The 15,093-nt window shown below is 37.3% G+C and overlaps 2 protein-coding genes across 2 annotated transcripts in view; both read left to right on the forward strand.

The window, feature by feature from the left end:
• LOC149224330 (carbon catabolite repressor protein 4 homolog 5-like) overlaps positions 1 to 15,093 on the forward strand; it is a 206,324-nt gene that overhangs the window by 64,507 nt on the left and 126,724 nt on the right. The window lies entirely within an intron of this gene.
• LOC149224331 (uncharacterized) lies at positions 1,546 to 6,827 on the forward strand. Its single transcript, XM_089386096.1, has 3 exons — positions 1,546 to 5,571; positions 5,672 to 5,813; positions 5,949 to 6,827. The coding sequence occupies exons 1-3, from the start codon at positions 3,849 to 3,851 to the stop codon at positions 6,409 to 6,411; spliced, it is 2,328 nt and encodes a 775-aa protein (XP_089242222.1). The 5' UTR covers positions 1,546 to 3,848; the 3' UTR covers positions 6,412 to 6,827.

Genomic DNA, 15,093 nt, shown 5'->3' on the forward strand with positions numbered 1-15,093 from the left:
GGGTTTTCACCATATGCCTAAGTAATGGGGTCCTTTTCTTCATTGAAGGTATTGATGGCAAAGGCTGAAGAAATCATGTCTGCACATCGGCTTTCCTTAGAGTTATCTTGATTTGCTTTATTATCCTGCTGATTCCTACTTTCTTCCAAGATCCTTCTAGCAAATGCACATGTACTTTCTTCATGGAAACTCACACAAGGTATGGCAAACTCAAGTGGTGTAGGGGGCCTCTGGTCATTCGGGGGATTTCTTCTTGGCCATGGATTATTATTATTACCCCTGTTATTATTGTTGTTCCTAGGTGGCACACTTTGCATCTGGAACCTTTCCATTTGTACCAATTGATTCTGCATTTGACTTATCTGTCTGTCATGTTCAAATTTCATTTTTTTCATTAATCTGGGCAATTCTTTAACAATTTGACTCTTCTTTGATTTCTTTTTGTTTAGACCTAATTTGAACTCTTTCAAAACCAGGGATTTCTGACTTTCCTGAGGCCTTCTTATCTTTTTCCAATTCTGAAGCATTAAAACTGATAGCTTGGAGACTTGAATGTAAAAATACACAAGAGTTATTTAATAATAATAATTTATTATATATATAAAATGTATAAGTGATATGAATGTTACAATGAGGCCCTGCTTTTATACCTCAGTAGGTGACCTTTCATGGTTAGGCATGTCTTTTAGACATGCCTTTTCACTTAACTTAATGACTATTTATTATAACCAATATTTAATTATTTAATATTTATATTAATTTTATTTATCTCACTTGTTATGAATTATATTCATAACATAGCCCTTCCCTTCAGAAGCTTTGTCCTCAAAGCTTTAATGTTGTCGATTTTCTTCACTTAGTGTCTGTCGTCTCGATGTATACAATCTGGTCATTGTTTCGTCATGTAGCTCATCAGTGATATTCCCTAGAATTTTTATTTTTTATCTTTTATTTTTTTATTTTTTATTTTTTATTTTTTTATTTTTTTTTATTTTTTATTTTTTTATTTTTTTTATTTTTTTATAATAATGTTGTTGTTGTTTTTTTTTTAATATTTTTTTTAGTAATAATATTTTTTTATAGTATTTATTTATTTTAAATATTTTTGTTTTATATAGTCTTTATTTTATTTATATATTTTTCAGTGATGATAATATCGCCGATATTTCGGCGAAAATCGTAAATATCGCGAGATTTACATTCAAACGAAATTTCGGCTGGTATATATCGCGATATTTTCCGATTTTTAATTTATCGCGATATTAACGATATTTCGGCGATATTTTGTTAAATATCGCGCGACGACGGTAAATATCGTCGGCGGGCTTTATAAATTGGGTTTAGGGTTGTTTCACCGTTCACCAATGCGATTTCGTTTTCCGGTTTTCGTGAGAGCTGCCTGCTGGAGACGGTGCGAAGGAGGCCCGAGCGTTTGCTGCGAAGGAGGGTTCCGGTTTACAGGTATGCCGGCAGCAGATTTTCGTTCTCATTATTATATATATAATTGTTGTAAAATCAAAGTCCCTTAACGCAGAGGAGCACAAGACCAAGATGGAGTTGGTCAAATATGATCGTAGGCAAGCCGCAAGGTTGAGGACAGTGTAGAAGCTTAGACTCCAAATGCCCTCACTAGAGATAACCTTCCCTGTCTGAGTGCTATTATTTTCATTCGTTCCAACCAGATTTCTAATACCTATCAAGGTAAGGTAAGATCGCCTATGACATGTATACATGTGCAATAAATTGAACAAAAGCGTATGTCACTACTTATGCAACAAGGGTACTACAGCAGATCATATAAGCCTTAAAGCCATAATAGAGAATTACCCATCTACAAACAAGACATAGTTTGAGCCTTGAGGTCAACGTTGATTTAGTTTCCATTGAAGAGACTTGCTGATGATGAATACTTCAAACTTCTAACTATTCTTGCTGCTGTGATGAACTTGCTGTAGAAGTGATAATGATTTGCTTTTGTTCTTGATGCACTGATAGTTTGTCCTTTCACTGCTTCATTACTTGAGTTCTTCTTTAGTCTTCACTGTTTACTGATTGTGCCTTGCTTCCTTTGATAATGTGTCCACCCTGTCTTTAATGGTGTGGCTATATACTGAAATGAAGACAGTCCTGTAGGTCTCATTGCTTGATGGGTTGTAGTTGTTGGGGAAAATTCATTGCTTAGAGAGACAGTAGATATTGTAGGTGATGAGAATGTTCTTCTCTTGAAGAATGCTTATACCTGCATTGTGCAATAGAGAATATTCCCAAGCGAATCCCAATTCCCAAAATAAAAGAAAATCACCCTTGACTACATGCAATTAGGCTTATGACAAAATTCTTAAACAAATTGGGCCTATATGTGACTTTACTTATGCCTAATACAAATCCAAAATGCAGATGCGAGTTATAAATTATCTGACCTGTGGATGCATCTCCATGTGATCTCTTCTACCTGCAACAAAGGACACAAGACAAATCCAAAATAATATATATAATATATATATATATGCCAAATAAGGCTTACCTTGATGAAAAACAATCTTATGCCTGAAGAGATGAAATGTTGTTGATAACGCTGGAGTAATATTTATTATTGACAGATCCTCAAAACAAATGTGCCTTTATTGTTTGAGATTCGTTGAAGTAAACTGCTCCAGGATGTCACAGTCCAGGATATTGTCAACTGAAGGTAAATGATCAATTCTTAAATCTGGAACAACAAGATTCGAAATACTTCAAGGTAGAGCTCGGCCTTTTGGATAGACCAATTAGGTGTGTGTATCTTGATTAATCCAGTTGCTTTAGGGATCAATGATAGGACTGTGTGGAGACTTAGTGTGACGGATTGATCACTTGCGACTTTCTTCTCAAGCTACAGAACACTCAACTATATAACTGCTTATTAGCCCAAAGTTTATACATGGTACAATTGGGACAGCAAAAGCCCTTCTCTCTGTGTGTCACAGTTCACTTGGGTTTGAATTGTAGCAATATGTAAATAGAGTTAAAAAGAGAACAACATTCATTGAAGGGAAAGTACATTAGATCAAAAAATTTAATCAATTGGGATATATCTTTAGCTCTCAACCACATACAACAAACTTACATACCTGTTGTATAGAGTCCAAACAGTTCTCTGAATTTGATAATGTGCTACCAAATTACCAATAGTGTTCTCCCTATTTATGGATGCGAAAGAAAATAAAATCTGAGTCCAGCCACCTATTTCTACTCATTAATACAGAGATATACACTTATTGGCCCAAAATTTATGTTGATTTCTTTTCTTTGTCCATGGTCTTGTTTGTCAAATTGATTCAACTGTGTTGAAAATATTGGATGCAACTATTATTGTAAGACATATCCATTGTGCCAACTTCGCTAAAATACTTTTCCCAAAATTTGATAGGAGTTATGGTGCCCTGCTACTTTACAGTCCACTAAAAATGAGAAAGGACAAAGGGGAATTCCTATATAGGTTTACTTGCCAATGGGATGTTGATTTAGTAGTGAGAAAACAATAGTTGGTTATGTCATAAGCCATACACCAAGTCTCCTATCGAGGGAAAGTCCTCCCATCATCGACTATGTAATTAGGATTGGATGAAACTGCCAAGTGACTTTGATGGAACAACTCCCCCTAATTTCTTTTAGATCTTAGATAAATATAAGTTTTTAAGTTTTTGATTGCTGTCAGAGCTTTTCTTCATAATTTTATAAATTTATATATTAAAAAAACAAGGGTTATATATTACTTAATAAGTTATTAAGTTACTAATTCCAAATTTGTTTTGGTGCTGTAGGTTTCCTTTTGAGTTAGCGGCTAACAGCAATACAAAAATACAAATATGCCAAAAAACTTGGACCCATTTTGGGAGTATGGGATCCCTGATGGTGGGACAAATCGTGCATATCTTTCATGCAAATTGTGTGGGGACAAGATGACAGGTGGGGTTACACGACTGAAATACCATCTTGCTAGACTCCCTGGACATGATGTTGGCATTTGTAGAGTTTCTAGTCCGGAGCTTATACGAAAAGCTCTTGAGGCAATTGAAGAAAAGGACAGAAAGAAGGAAGAGGTGGAAAGAAACAAAGCTGAACGTGCAGGTAGATCCCTTGGGATATCTTCTCATGATTTTGATGTTCAGGGTAGTGGCCCTACTGGCGCTAGTGGGAGGGGCTCCACAACTGGCACACCATCACATGCTAGTGTGAATGCGAGGTCATCATTTTTTGTTCCACGAACAGGGGCTGGAGCACAACCTGGCATAAAATCGCTTGTCAAAAAAAAGGAGAAGGAAGAAGCAGATAGAGTCATGGGGAGGTGTATTTATTGGAGCGACTTACCTCTCAGCATCACAAAAACCAATCCATTTTGGCAACCAATGTGTGATGCTATTGCTGTTGTGGGCCCAGGGTACAAAAGTGCCACATATGAGGAGTTGCGGGGGCCAATTCTTCAAGCAGAAAAAGAGGACATCAACTCTAGATTGGCGGAGTTGAAACAGACATGGGAAGTCACTGGATGCACAGTGATGTCTGATGGTTGGACAGATAGGAAGGGTAGGACCCTTCTAAATTTCTTGGTACATTGTCCTAAAGGTACCATGTTTATTAAATCGTTGGATGCATCAGAACATATCAAAGATGCAGCAACGATATGTGAGTTGTTAGATGGGTTCATTCAGGAGATTGGTGTGCAGAATGTGGTGCAAGTCGTAACAGACAATGCAGCTAATTATGTGTCTGCCGGCAGAATGCTTATGGAGAGGCATCCCACATTGTTCTGGACTCCATGTGCAGCGCATTGTCTTGATTTGTTGCTTGAGGATATGGGGAAACTCTCCTTCATCAAGGAGGCAGTTCATATGGCTAGGAGCATCCCCAAGTTTATTTATAACCATGCTATTGTTCTTAGCCTTATGAGGAGGTTCACAGGAAACAAGGAGTTGCGGCGTCCTGCCATCACACGTTTTGCCACAACCTTTATTACTCTTCAGTCTTTGCTTCGATGTCAGTACGAGTTGAAGCAAATGTTTGTCTCTAATGATTGGCGTGGTTGTAGATACAGCAGGAGACCTGATGGGAAAGCCATTGAAAAAATGGTGTACTCTGAGACATTTTGGCGTGGAGTAGAAGAAGCATGTGCAGTTAGCGAACCTATAGTAAAGGTTCTTAGATTGGTGGATGGAGAGAAGCCTGCAATGCCTTATTTGTATGAGGCCATGGATAGGGCCAAGGAGGCCATTCGTTCCTATTATGCAGACAAGGGTTCTGCTGGCCTTAATAGGCAGATGATGTTATGGGATGTGATCGATAGTCGGTGGACAGGGATGCTTCATCGACCCATTCATGCAGCAGCACTCTTCCTCAACCCTGCATTTGCATACAAATGCAATTTTCGTTTTGATGGCGAGGTGATTGAAGGGCTCCATTCCTGTATTGAGAGGATGGTACCTGATTCTGAGGTTCGTCTCAAAATCAACCGCGAGATACATAATTATCAGGATTGTGTTGGCCTATTTGGCTTTCATAATGCCATTAAGGAAAGGGCCCTCTTCATGCCACGTAAGTGACAAGTCATCACTCATTAGAAATTATAAATTTGAATTTAATTATGTTTTAACTTTTAAGTTTTTGAATTTTTTATTTCATTATTTTGTTGTAGATCTTTGGTGGCGAAGCTATGGTGCAAGGGTACCAAATTTGCAAAATTTGGCTATGCGAATCTTGAGTCAAACATGTAGCTCTTCAGGGTGTGAGCGCAATTGGAGTGTATTTGAGAAAATACACGCCAAAAAGCGCAACAGGTATAACTTTGAACTCAAGCCTTCAGTTGAGCAATTACACTTATTGTAATTTTTAATTTTTAATTTATGACCTTCAAGTGTCAAGACTCAAGAGTCAAGAGTCAAGACTCATTACTTTTTTTGACACTCTTACAGGTTGGAGTTCGCACGCCTCAACGATTTGGTGTATGTGCATTACAACATCCGACTTCGAGTGAGGCAAATAGAATCACCAATGGATCCAGATGCCATTTCCTTAGACAATATTGATGTATTGTCTCCGTGGAGGGTGGAGTCTCAGGAGCCCATATTGGAGGAGTCACCTTCATGGTTGGAGGAGCCAGTGGCAGATGATCCATTAGAGCAGGGGCAGCAAGAGGAGGACTCGGAGTCAGAGGAGCAGCAGCACTTAGAGGAGGAGCAGGAGGAGCTGGAGGAGGACACTGCGGGAGCATCAGCATCAACACCATCTGCTATAGATATAGGAGAGCATAGCTCCATGCCTATCACTCATTATTTGACATTAGGTGCAGAGGCAGTGTCAGGGCCTTCTACTACTAGGGGCAGGCCTGACAAACAACCCATCATGTTTTCCCGTAAAAGGGGGAGAGGGCAGTAGATAGATAGCTGCTAGTTTTATTTGTTATGCTACATGTAACTCATGATGATGAGATACTTTTATTATTATATGTGATGTTATTTTGTATTGGTTCTCCACATTTGAGTCCTTGAATGGACAATTATCAGGGATTAGCACGATTTGGTATCGCCTTTGATATATCATTTCTATTTGACATCATATATATCAGTGTTTTCTTCATATTTATGTGCCAATGTGTTTATTAACTTTATTTCATGTTGTTATTGCTTTATATGTTTAAAAATCTGAAAAAAATGAATATAGTATGCATTTTTTATGCTTGCTTTTGTTGTTTAAATTCTGAACATGAAGATGTTGCTTTAAAAATTAAAATAGTTTCTTGAGTGTTTGTTGGGCACTGTATAGTTATACTCATTTAATGCCAATTTTTTGTTTTTTTTGTGCCCTAGGTTTGAATTAGTTCACTACAAGTACAAATGTCAAATATGCCAAAAGCTTTGGACCCATTTTGGGAGTATGGGGAGGCTGTTGGTGGGGTAAATCAGGCACTTATATCATGCAACTTGTGTGGGACCAAGATGTCAGGAGGGATTACACGATTGAAATACCATCTGGCTAAACTCTCTGCATATGATGCACCAGATGTGATGCCTTGTATGGTTTCTAGTGCAGAGGTTATACAAAAAGCTCGTGAAGCAATTGCTGAACAAGACAGAAAGAAAGCTGCTAGGGAGAGGCCAATGGTCTCAGATAGATAGCTGCTAGTTTTATTTGTTTTGCAACTTTTGCTACATATAAGTTTATAACTGATGATGATGAAATACTTTTAAACTTTTATATATGTGATGTTGTTTTGTTTGAGTCCTTGATTGGACAATTATCACTATCAGGGATCAGTAGGATATGTGATGTTATTTTAATTTTTGTTTGAGTCCTTGATTGGACAATTATCAATTTATCACTATCAGGGATCAGCAGGATTTGGTATCGCCTTTGAAGTTTGATGTATCATTTCTATTTGACATCATATATATCAGTGTTTTCTTCATATTTATGTGCCAATGTGTTTATTTCATGTTGTTATTGCTTTATATGTTTAGAAATCTGAAAAAAAATGAATATATTATGCATTTTTTATGCTTGCCGATATTTGCCGATATTTTGCCGATATTTTCGCCGATATTTCCGATAAGATATTTTCCGGACCCTCGCCGATATTTTCCCGATACCGATATTATCAACACTGATATTTTTAATTAAATTTATTATTTACTTTTAATAATAATATATTTATACAATATAATTATAATTATTATATAACTATATAATATATAGTGAATCGTTATATACTTATTATAGCATATAGTTCTTAAATTTATTTATTTTTAATTGGATAGGTGTATCATGAATCGGGCGTGACCACAACGTTCATAGCGTTTGACTGTGGCGTGCTGATAAGGCTTCCCCGGGCCTGATGTATATGGAGTATGCAACGGGTGGTGACAGTGTGGATAGCAGGGGCACGGACATGGAGAAAGGAGATCGAACAGGCAGCGACAGACAACGCATACACAGCAGAAGGGTGACGGTAGATTGAAGCGTGGTTTGGCAGCATGGCTAGGCAGTGGATGAGGATGTAGGGATACAAGCAGGCACGCAGGAAGCTAGCGAGGCAGAATCGTGCGGATATGCAGAGTTGTCAGCATGTTGGAGTATACAACCTAGTCGAAGCAAAAATGGCAGGCAACGGATGGCTCGATGGGAGCATGGCGACAGAGGCGTGTTCGAGCCAATGTAGAGTAGCGTCGGCTGAATGGCGGAAGATGGAGGGTTTATCTGGAGATTGAGGCCCAGATAATTAAGTCGCTCCCATGCACCAGATGATCTCACCGGTCTTATTTTGCACAGGTTTACTTCCTTGTTTGCATGTTGATAATCAACAATCTTCTCTGGTGCAATGCTATCAGTTGTATCCTGAAGCAATCTATCCAATGTGATAGATGCATTATATGTACAGAAGACTTTTGCTGTAAGGCCAGGCATAATTTCCTTAAGATGAGCATTTAGCTTGCTTGTGTCAAGCTTATCAAACAAGTCATCCCCGCCACTTTTACCCTTTTTGAAATCACCAATCGCCTGGTAGACTCGTTCATCTACCTCAACTGTGTTGAAGTATTGAATTGAATCCTTACCTAGGAAGTCAAACTGCAGAGATTTTGGTTCAAGTAATTACACATTCTCCACTTTTAATGTGCAACAACCAACTGTATCAGCCTCATCGTCATCCTTCTCATTCCCAACTCTCAGAGCAAGCCTATCAATAAAGTAAGTTGCCACAACAATTTGTCTCTTGGTTTCATCCTTTGCTTTAAAATGTCTTGTATATGTTTCTCGAATGTTATCTATGTATTCCTTCAACATTCTTCCTTTCTCGTACTTTTCCTTTTCACTCTGACCTTTTAAAGAACCACTCACAACTAAGAATACATATTTGAATTCTTTTGGATTGATTGGGTCATTGAGTTTCTTTTCTTCCACAATTGGAAGTATGCATCCACTAGCTGACTAGTAAGTTGGAGGTGAGGTCTGAGACATTCCAAAAATCTTCTACTAATATCAATGGTGGTGCATTTTACTAGCACCTTATTCTTGTACTCCTCATGGACAACCAATTTAGCTATGAATTCTTCCTCATCAGTTGGTGGATCATGTTTATCAAATTTATTTAAGGGAACATGTTGCACAACTTCAAATGTTTCAAGGTCATCTTCATCATCTTCATAGTCCTCTCTGTTTTTAAGATCATCTTCATTCTTATCATAATCTATTTTTGACATAACCTCTTCTTCAAAATTTTCCATATTCATATCATCAACTTCATTTGGATCATCATTCTGATCAAAATCTTCTTCTTCTGCTTCCCCTTGTTCCTTTTCTCCATGGTCACTATCATCTTCCCTATTATCGACTTCCTTTCGACATGCTTTAACTTCTGCGTATGATATCTCTAAATGCTGAAATGCTTCTTGAATTTTACTACACTGCTCCATGAATTCAGGACGTGAACGTAATGGCATATTGTGCGACGAACAACGTTCAAAGACTTGCATCATTATATTGTGCGCCATGGCTCTGATACCATAGAAGCATAAAAACTGATAGCTTGGAGACTTGAATGTAAAAATACACGAGGTATTTAATAATAATAATTTATTATATATATAAAATGTATAAGTGATACGAATGTTACAATGAGACCCTGCTTTTATACCTCAGCAGGTGACCTTTCATGATTAGGCATGTCTTTTAGACATGCCTTTTCACTTAACTTAATGACTATTTATTATAACCAATATTTAATTATTTAATATTTATATTAATTTTATTTGTCTCACTTGTTATGAATTATATTCATAACAAATTCCTTAGTAGTACTTTGGGCAATGGCTAAAGTGTTGGGATGAGCACGTCTTATCTCATATTGCGTCTCTGCAGGTTAGGCCTCAAGATATTGTTCCAGAATTGTCTTTTCAAGAGGTTTGTAATCTTGGGTCATATCCTTTAATAACTTATTAAATCTTTGTTTAAATTCTTCAACCGTTTCATTTTTCTTTTTCTTGATAGTGTTGAATTCCTTAACCAAATATTTCCCTTCCCTCCTATCTGCATATTTATATCTGAAAGCGTCAAGGAGACTTCTCAATGAATCAAAGGCATTATCGATTTTATCCTGAAACCAATCAAAAGAATCATTCTCTAAGGAAAGGATGAAAAGCTTCATTATGACATCTTCATGGTTGTAAGCTGCAATATGAGAAAATCTTTGGATGAAGCATTTGAATTTCTTAATATGTGCTTCAACGTTGATGGCATTATTCCCCTGGAAGAGCTGTAGCTTGCTGATGGTAGATTCATTCGGTAAGTCATGTGGATATCCTTAGATATCTGTGAAGTTGCAAGGCCTGTAAAGGTCAACCATGATGTCAAGATTTATAAGATGATTGATAAAAAACAAATGGAGGTTAAGGAGGACTTCTTGTCCAAGAAAATTTAAACGATCCCTAGAATGTAGCTTGTTTAACTAGGCTCTTAGAACTTTTTCAGGATCGGGAGCAGTGTTAACCAGGTTACGAGGATTCCTTCTAGAATACATTCTTGTAAATGGACGAGTAAGTGGAGTCACCACCCAAACAAGAAACCAACCTAAATGTCCAGGCGCTAATGGTGTGAATTCAACAAGATAAGGAAATTAGTGAGAGAACAAAAGATATGGTGATGAGAAGATGGAGAATGATGGAGGATTAGAAGATTAGGAAGATTTAAAGGGTGTCGTCAACACCAAGGTTCAATAAATTGGGCCCCGACAATGGCGCCAAAAAATGTTGTGGCATTGGCGGAACAAATGAATGAAGGATAAAAGATCACAAGATGATAGGATGTCGTAAACCTTGACAACAGGCAAACTCGTTACCCGAAAATAATGGAAAAAAAGTTGTCATCCGGATTGTACAGGTACCAGACAACTGCTCAGGGCGAGGGCTTCCACTTTGATCCCCGCCCACTCTGTTCTAGCTGTGTCCGAACAACAGGCTATGGGGGGTAGTCCCTATGAAATGAGGTGAAGGAAAACAAGTTGGAAACCAACTTCCTTGGGAGACATGGATTAGTGGCCTATCTACTTGGTAAAATTTTAGCAAGATTAATGATTAGATTAGATTTTCAAGTATGAGTCCAGTACCTCTTGGAGTCACAATTCTTGCTTAATGTAAATTGATGCCAAGTAACCGGATGGACACTCGCTGTTTGAATGATTGACTAACCTATATGATGTGCAAATCCTAGAATCTATGTGTGATGCAATGATCTTGGTTATTTTTAATTATATGCCTAATCTAAGTAGAACCTCTTCCTTAACTGTTTTGAGAAACAATCTTCAGAGTAGGTTGTGAAATGGAAGCCAACGGGAAGCATGCAGTGGCCCGATTAACGATACCTCGCCTTGTGTTCCACCCACCAATTGCCTTTGGTGTTGCAGAGATTGTGGCTTTGACGACTGCAAGGTCACTGTGTTAACCACTAAGAAGAGTTGAATCTCTCAAGCTAATTGGAAAAGGGTTTCCCTAGATCTCTATCAACCCAACTTATGCTAGGAGGTAAATTTTAATGCAATCTAGAACTAGTATACTTGTGCAAGAGGCTATGAGTGAGACTTTTAGGTGAGATTACTTAAATGTTCCTTCAAGTACTTAATTATACTTCATAATGTTTAGAAAAGGTAATCTCAACCAAAAGGAACGTGTTAGATTTTAACAGTGCCAGCAAAAAATAAATATATCCACAAGATACGATTGCTCAAGAATATATAGATCCACAATTGATAAACAATAGAGCAACAATTAACCAATGATTTAGTATGATAAGCCAACGACCATTATCCACAAGAGACAATAAGTGTTCTTAGTCAATACTCCTCAAAACAATATGTTTTACCAATTCCAAGTTAAGAACACTTATATGCAGTTTAGATCAACAACAATTAGATACACAAATGAAACAAGTTATTTCAATACTGATTGGATTAGAGAGACTTAGGAGCAATTTATGTACTTAAACCAAAGATTTGAAATATGCTAAGAAAGTGAGCTTATTAGATGTGAATTACAAACTTTATAGCACATAAACTCACAATGAAATACAATGTTAGCCTTTTCAAAATATCAATGGCAACAACTAGGAACAATAGAATGTGAAACTATGAGAGCGCTTATGCAATTTATGTTCCAATGACCTTTTAATGAGCAATAAGTGACTATTATGACAGTAGTAAAGAAATTTATGACAGCAGTTAGTAAACTTGCTTTAGATGACAAATTCAAAGTGCATATGCTAGCCCAATGTGATGAATAGAATCCCAAGTAACAAATCAACTTTGCCAACTCAAGAATTTGGATGGATTAGCCTTTCAAAAATGCAACTTACCACTATTATATCAGATTTATCATGCAAAGATATCAGCCATCGAATCTTCTAGATTCATGCCAAACTATGATTGCCCAACTTATGCAATTTATTCCTTAATATGTCAAGCAACTTCTAAAATGACTTTTAGGGCAATTTAGGATGTTTTTATCATTGTTAAGAGTTAATTTGCTTGCTGTAATGAAACAGTGAGGAGACAAGGGTTAGGAGATCAAACCCTTAGCACTAGGCCTTGAAATCTACTAGCCCAACTTGTGCAAATTTTTGTCCAATGACTTGATACTTGAAACACAAGCTTTAGGCCAATTTTTTCTACAAAATACACCCACAATCATTCTAGAAATTTTTTAAAGCTAAGCATATGTCAATTTAGGGCCAGGAGAGGGCAAGAGAGATGCCAAAATGAAGGGAAAAGGCCCAGTAGGGGTTGCGGCTTAAGGGAGTGGGGGACATAGGGCAAAGGGAGGAGGCCAAGGAACAACAAAGGTTGAGGGAGGGCCAGCGGAGGAAGGAGGAGAGGCCACAAAGGGGGAAGGAAGCCTAACGGAGGAGAGTCGAAGGGAAGGAGGGCCTTGTGGGGGCTAGCAGAGGAGAGGGGAGGGAAGGAGGGCTGGGGGGGGGGACTAGTGGAGGAGGACGAAGACCTGTAAGGTCTACGAAAAGGGCTAGGATGGGAGGCCGTAGCCCCTAGGGCTTATGGCTAGCCTCTAGGAGGGCTAAAACCCAAACACTAGAGGCTGAAAGGGTGATGCTGAGGATTTGGAAGGGAAAACCCGGGCTAGAAGCCTAGGAAGCCTTGAAACCTTTGCTCCAATTTTTTTTTATGCTTCAACACTTCAATTTTCTGAAAATTCTTTGGTGGGTAGCCTTGCAAATTTTCTAAGAGATTAGATCTTACCCTCAAGCGCCTAGATCTAGCTCTTCTTCCACTTGATCCTTTGATCCAACCTATAAAAATAAAATTAAACACCCAAAAACCCCAAATATATACAAAACTCTAAAATCCCCAAAACCCCAATTAGCAAAATAATTTATGAAATAAATTTACAAAATTATTTTACAAATTATACAAGGGTTTTAAAGTAAATTTTGAGAAATAATTTTTAAAGATATTTTTCCTTTGATAAATGGCTAAAAATGCTCTAGAAACCCCGTGCGCACTATAGCCTTAGCGAAGATTTAATCCACCATACAAATACTTAAGATCCAAGCAAAATGATCTTTGCCCAAAGTCTGCGAACTTGGATACCGAGGACTGAAGTATCTGCAAACATGATCTATTATCTTAAAATAATCATATATAAGCACAACATAGGAAGCTCGTAGTCAGTACATACCACAAATCAATGAACAAGTACACCATGAGTTGCACCCCAAAGTCTTTATTATTGCAGAAAAAATAGTTCCCAGCGGGACAATAGTTTACACAAATGCTTCAACAACAATTTACTAGCCAGAAATCAGATGGCTAGAGACTCAACTGACTCTCTAATTTATAACTAAATCCTCCAAGTGGAAAAATAACGGCTAGTTTCTTTGATCCTTGTCAAAATAATCTCGGCCATCAAATAATACTTGATCATCTTTTAATCTTAGCCGTTGAAATAATTATTTTTGAGGAAAATTCGAAATTTTCTTTTGATCCCTTTTTTATTAGCTCAAAATTAATTATTTTGAGTTAATTTCCTCAAAAAATTGACTTTGACTTAACCACCAAGGTCCAAGGGTCCAAATTTTCTTGAAATATACAATATTCCCTTGGTGGAGGACTTCTAAAAATTGATTCCTTTTAGACCCACGAATTTTTCCACTTGGAGAATTATTTTTCCTAAGACATTTTAATTTTGACTCTAATTAATTAATTTTCTGGCTTAGGATTTAATTTTATTTTGCCAGAAAAATTAATTAATTTACACATGAGGGGATTTAATTATTTTTCCACCCTCTAATACATAAGATTTTACATTTACAACCCTCAAAGGGGGAATACACATTTGGTTAGACCCTCAAGACACATACCCCATTCGCGACACAATATGAGCTAGTAGACCAAGTGATTTGTAATAAAATAATTTAGCCAAATAGCTTAAATTATTCCTAAATCACTTTTACATTAGACTCGACTAAAACACCAAGACTCAACTAAGACTTTGACGAAGAATTCCACCCTAGCGTTGGGGTGAGGTTGGAGGAAAAAACTCTGCCGACCTTCTGTGTTTAGAAACACATGAGTCAGTGAGACAAAAAACCTCCGAGGATGAAACTTTTCGCCAAAATAATTGGCCTACCTAGGTTGCTACATACTTTCACGGTCTTACTAGCATCATTTACATTACATAATTTGCAGAATGGGTTTACAAATGACATGTAGATTGCTGGTATATGATGTGATCCTTCGAAAAATTTGGTCCTTCAACTTCCTTGGAACTTTGACAAATTGAGTGCAATAGGCTCCACAATTAGGGGCAATGGTTTAAGTCATTTACCTTCCATGGACCATGGGGAAGTAGTTGGAAGCTTTTCTTTGAGGTTTTCTTTGAAAACAATAGAAAAGGTTACATATGATAAGATAATTTTATTAATGTCCATCAAATGACCACAGAAGAGGTGAAAGGACTACTAAGTATATATGTGTCAATTCAAAGTGGGAGTGCAATGCCCACTCTATAAAATTAAGATAAAGCTATTTTAATCTATTCAAAATCTCAAAATAAAGAGAAA

The sequence above is a fragment of the Pinus tabuliformis genome, chromosome Q, assembly GCF_031772625.1.
Source record: "Pinus tabuliformis cultivar Carrire ecotype Pingquan chromosome Q, CPIR1, whole genome shotgun sequence".
NCBI classification, from domain to species: domain Eukaryota; kingdom Viridiplantae; phylum Streptophyta; class Pinopsida; order Pinales; family Pinaceae; genus Pinus; species Pinus tabuliformis.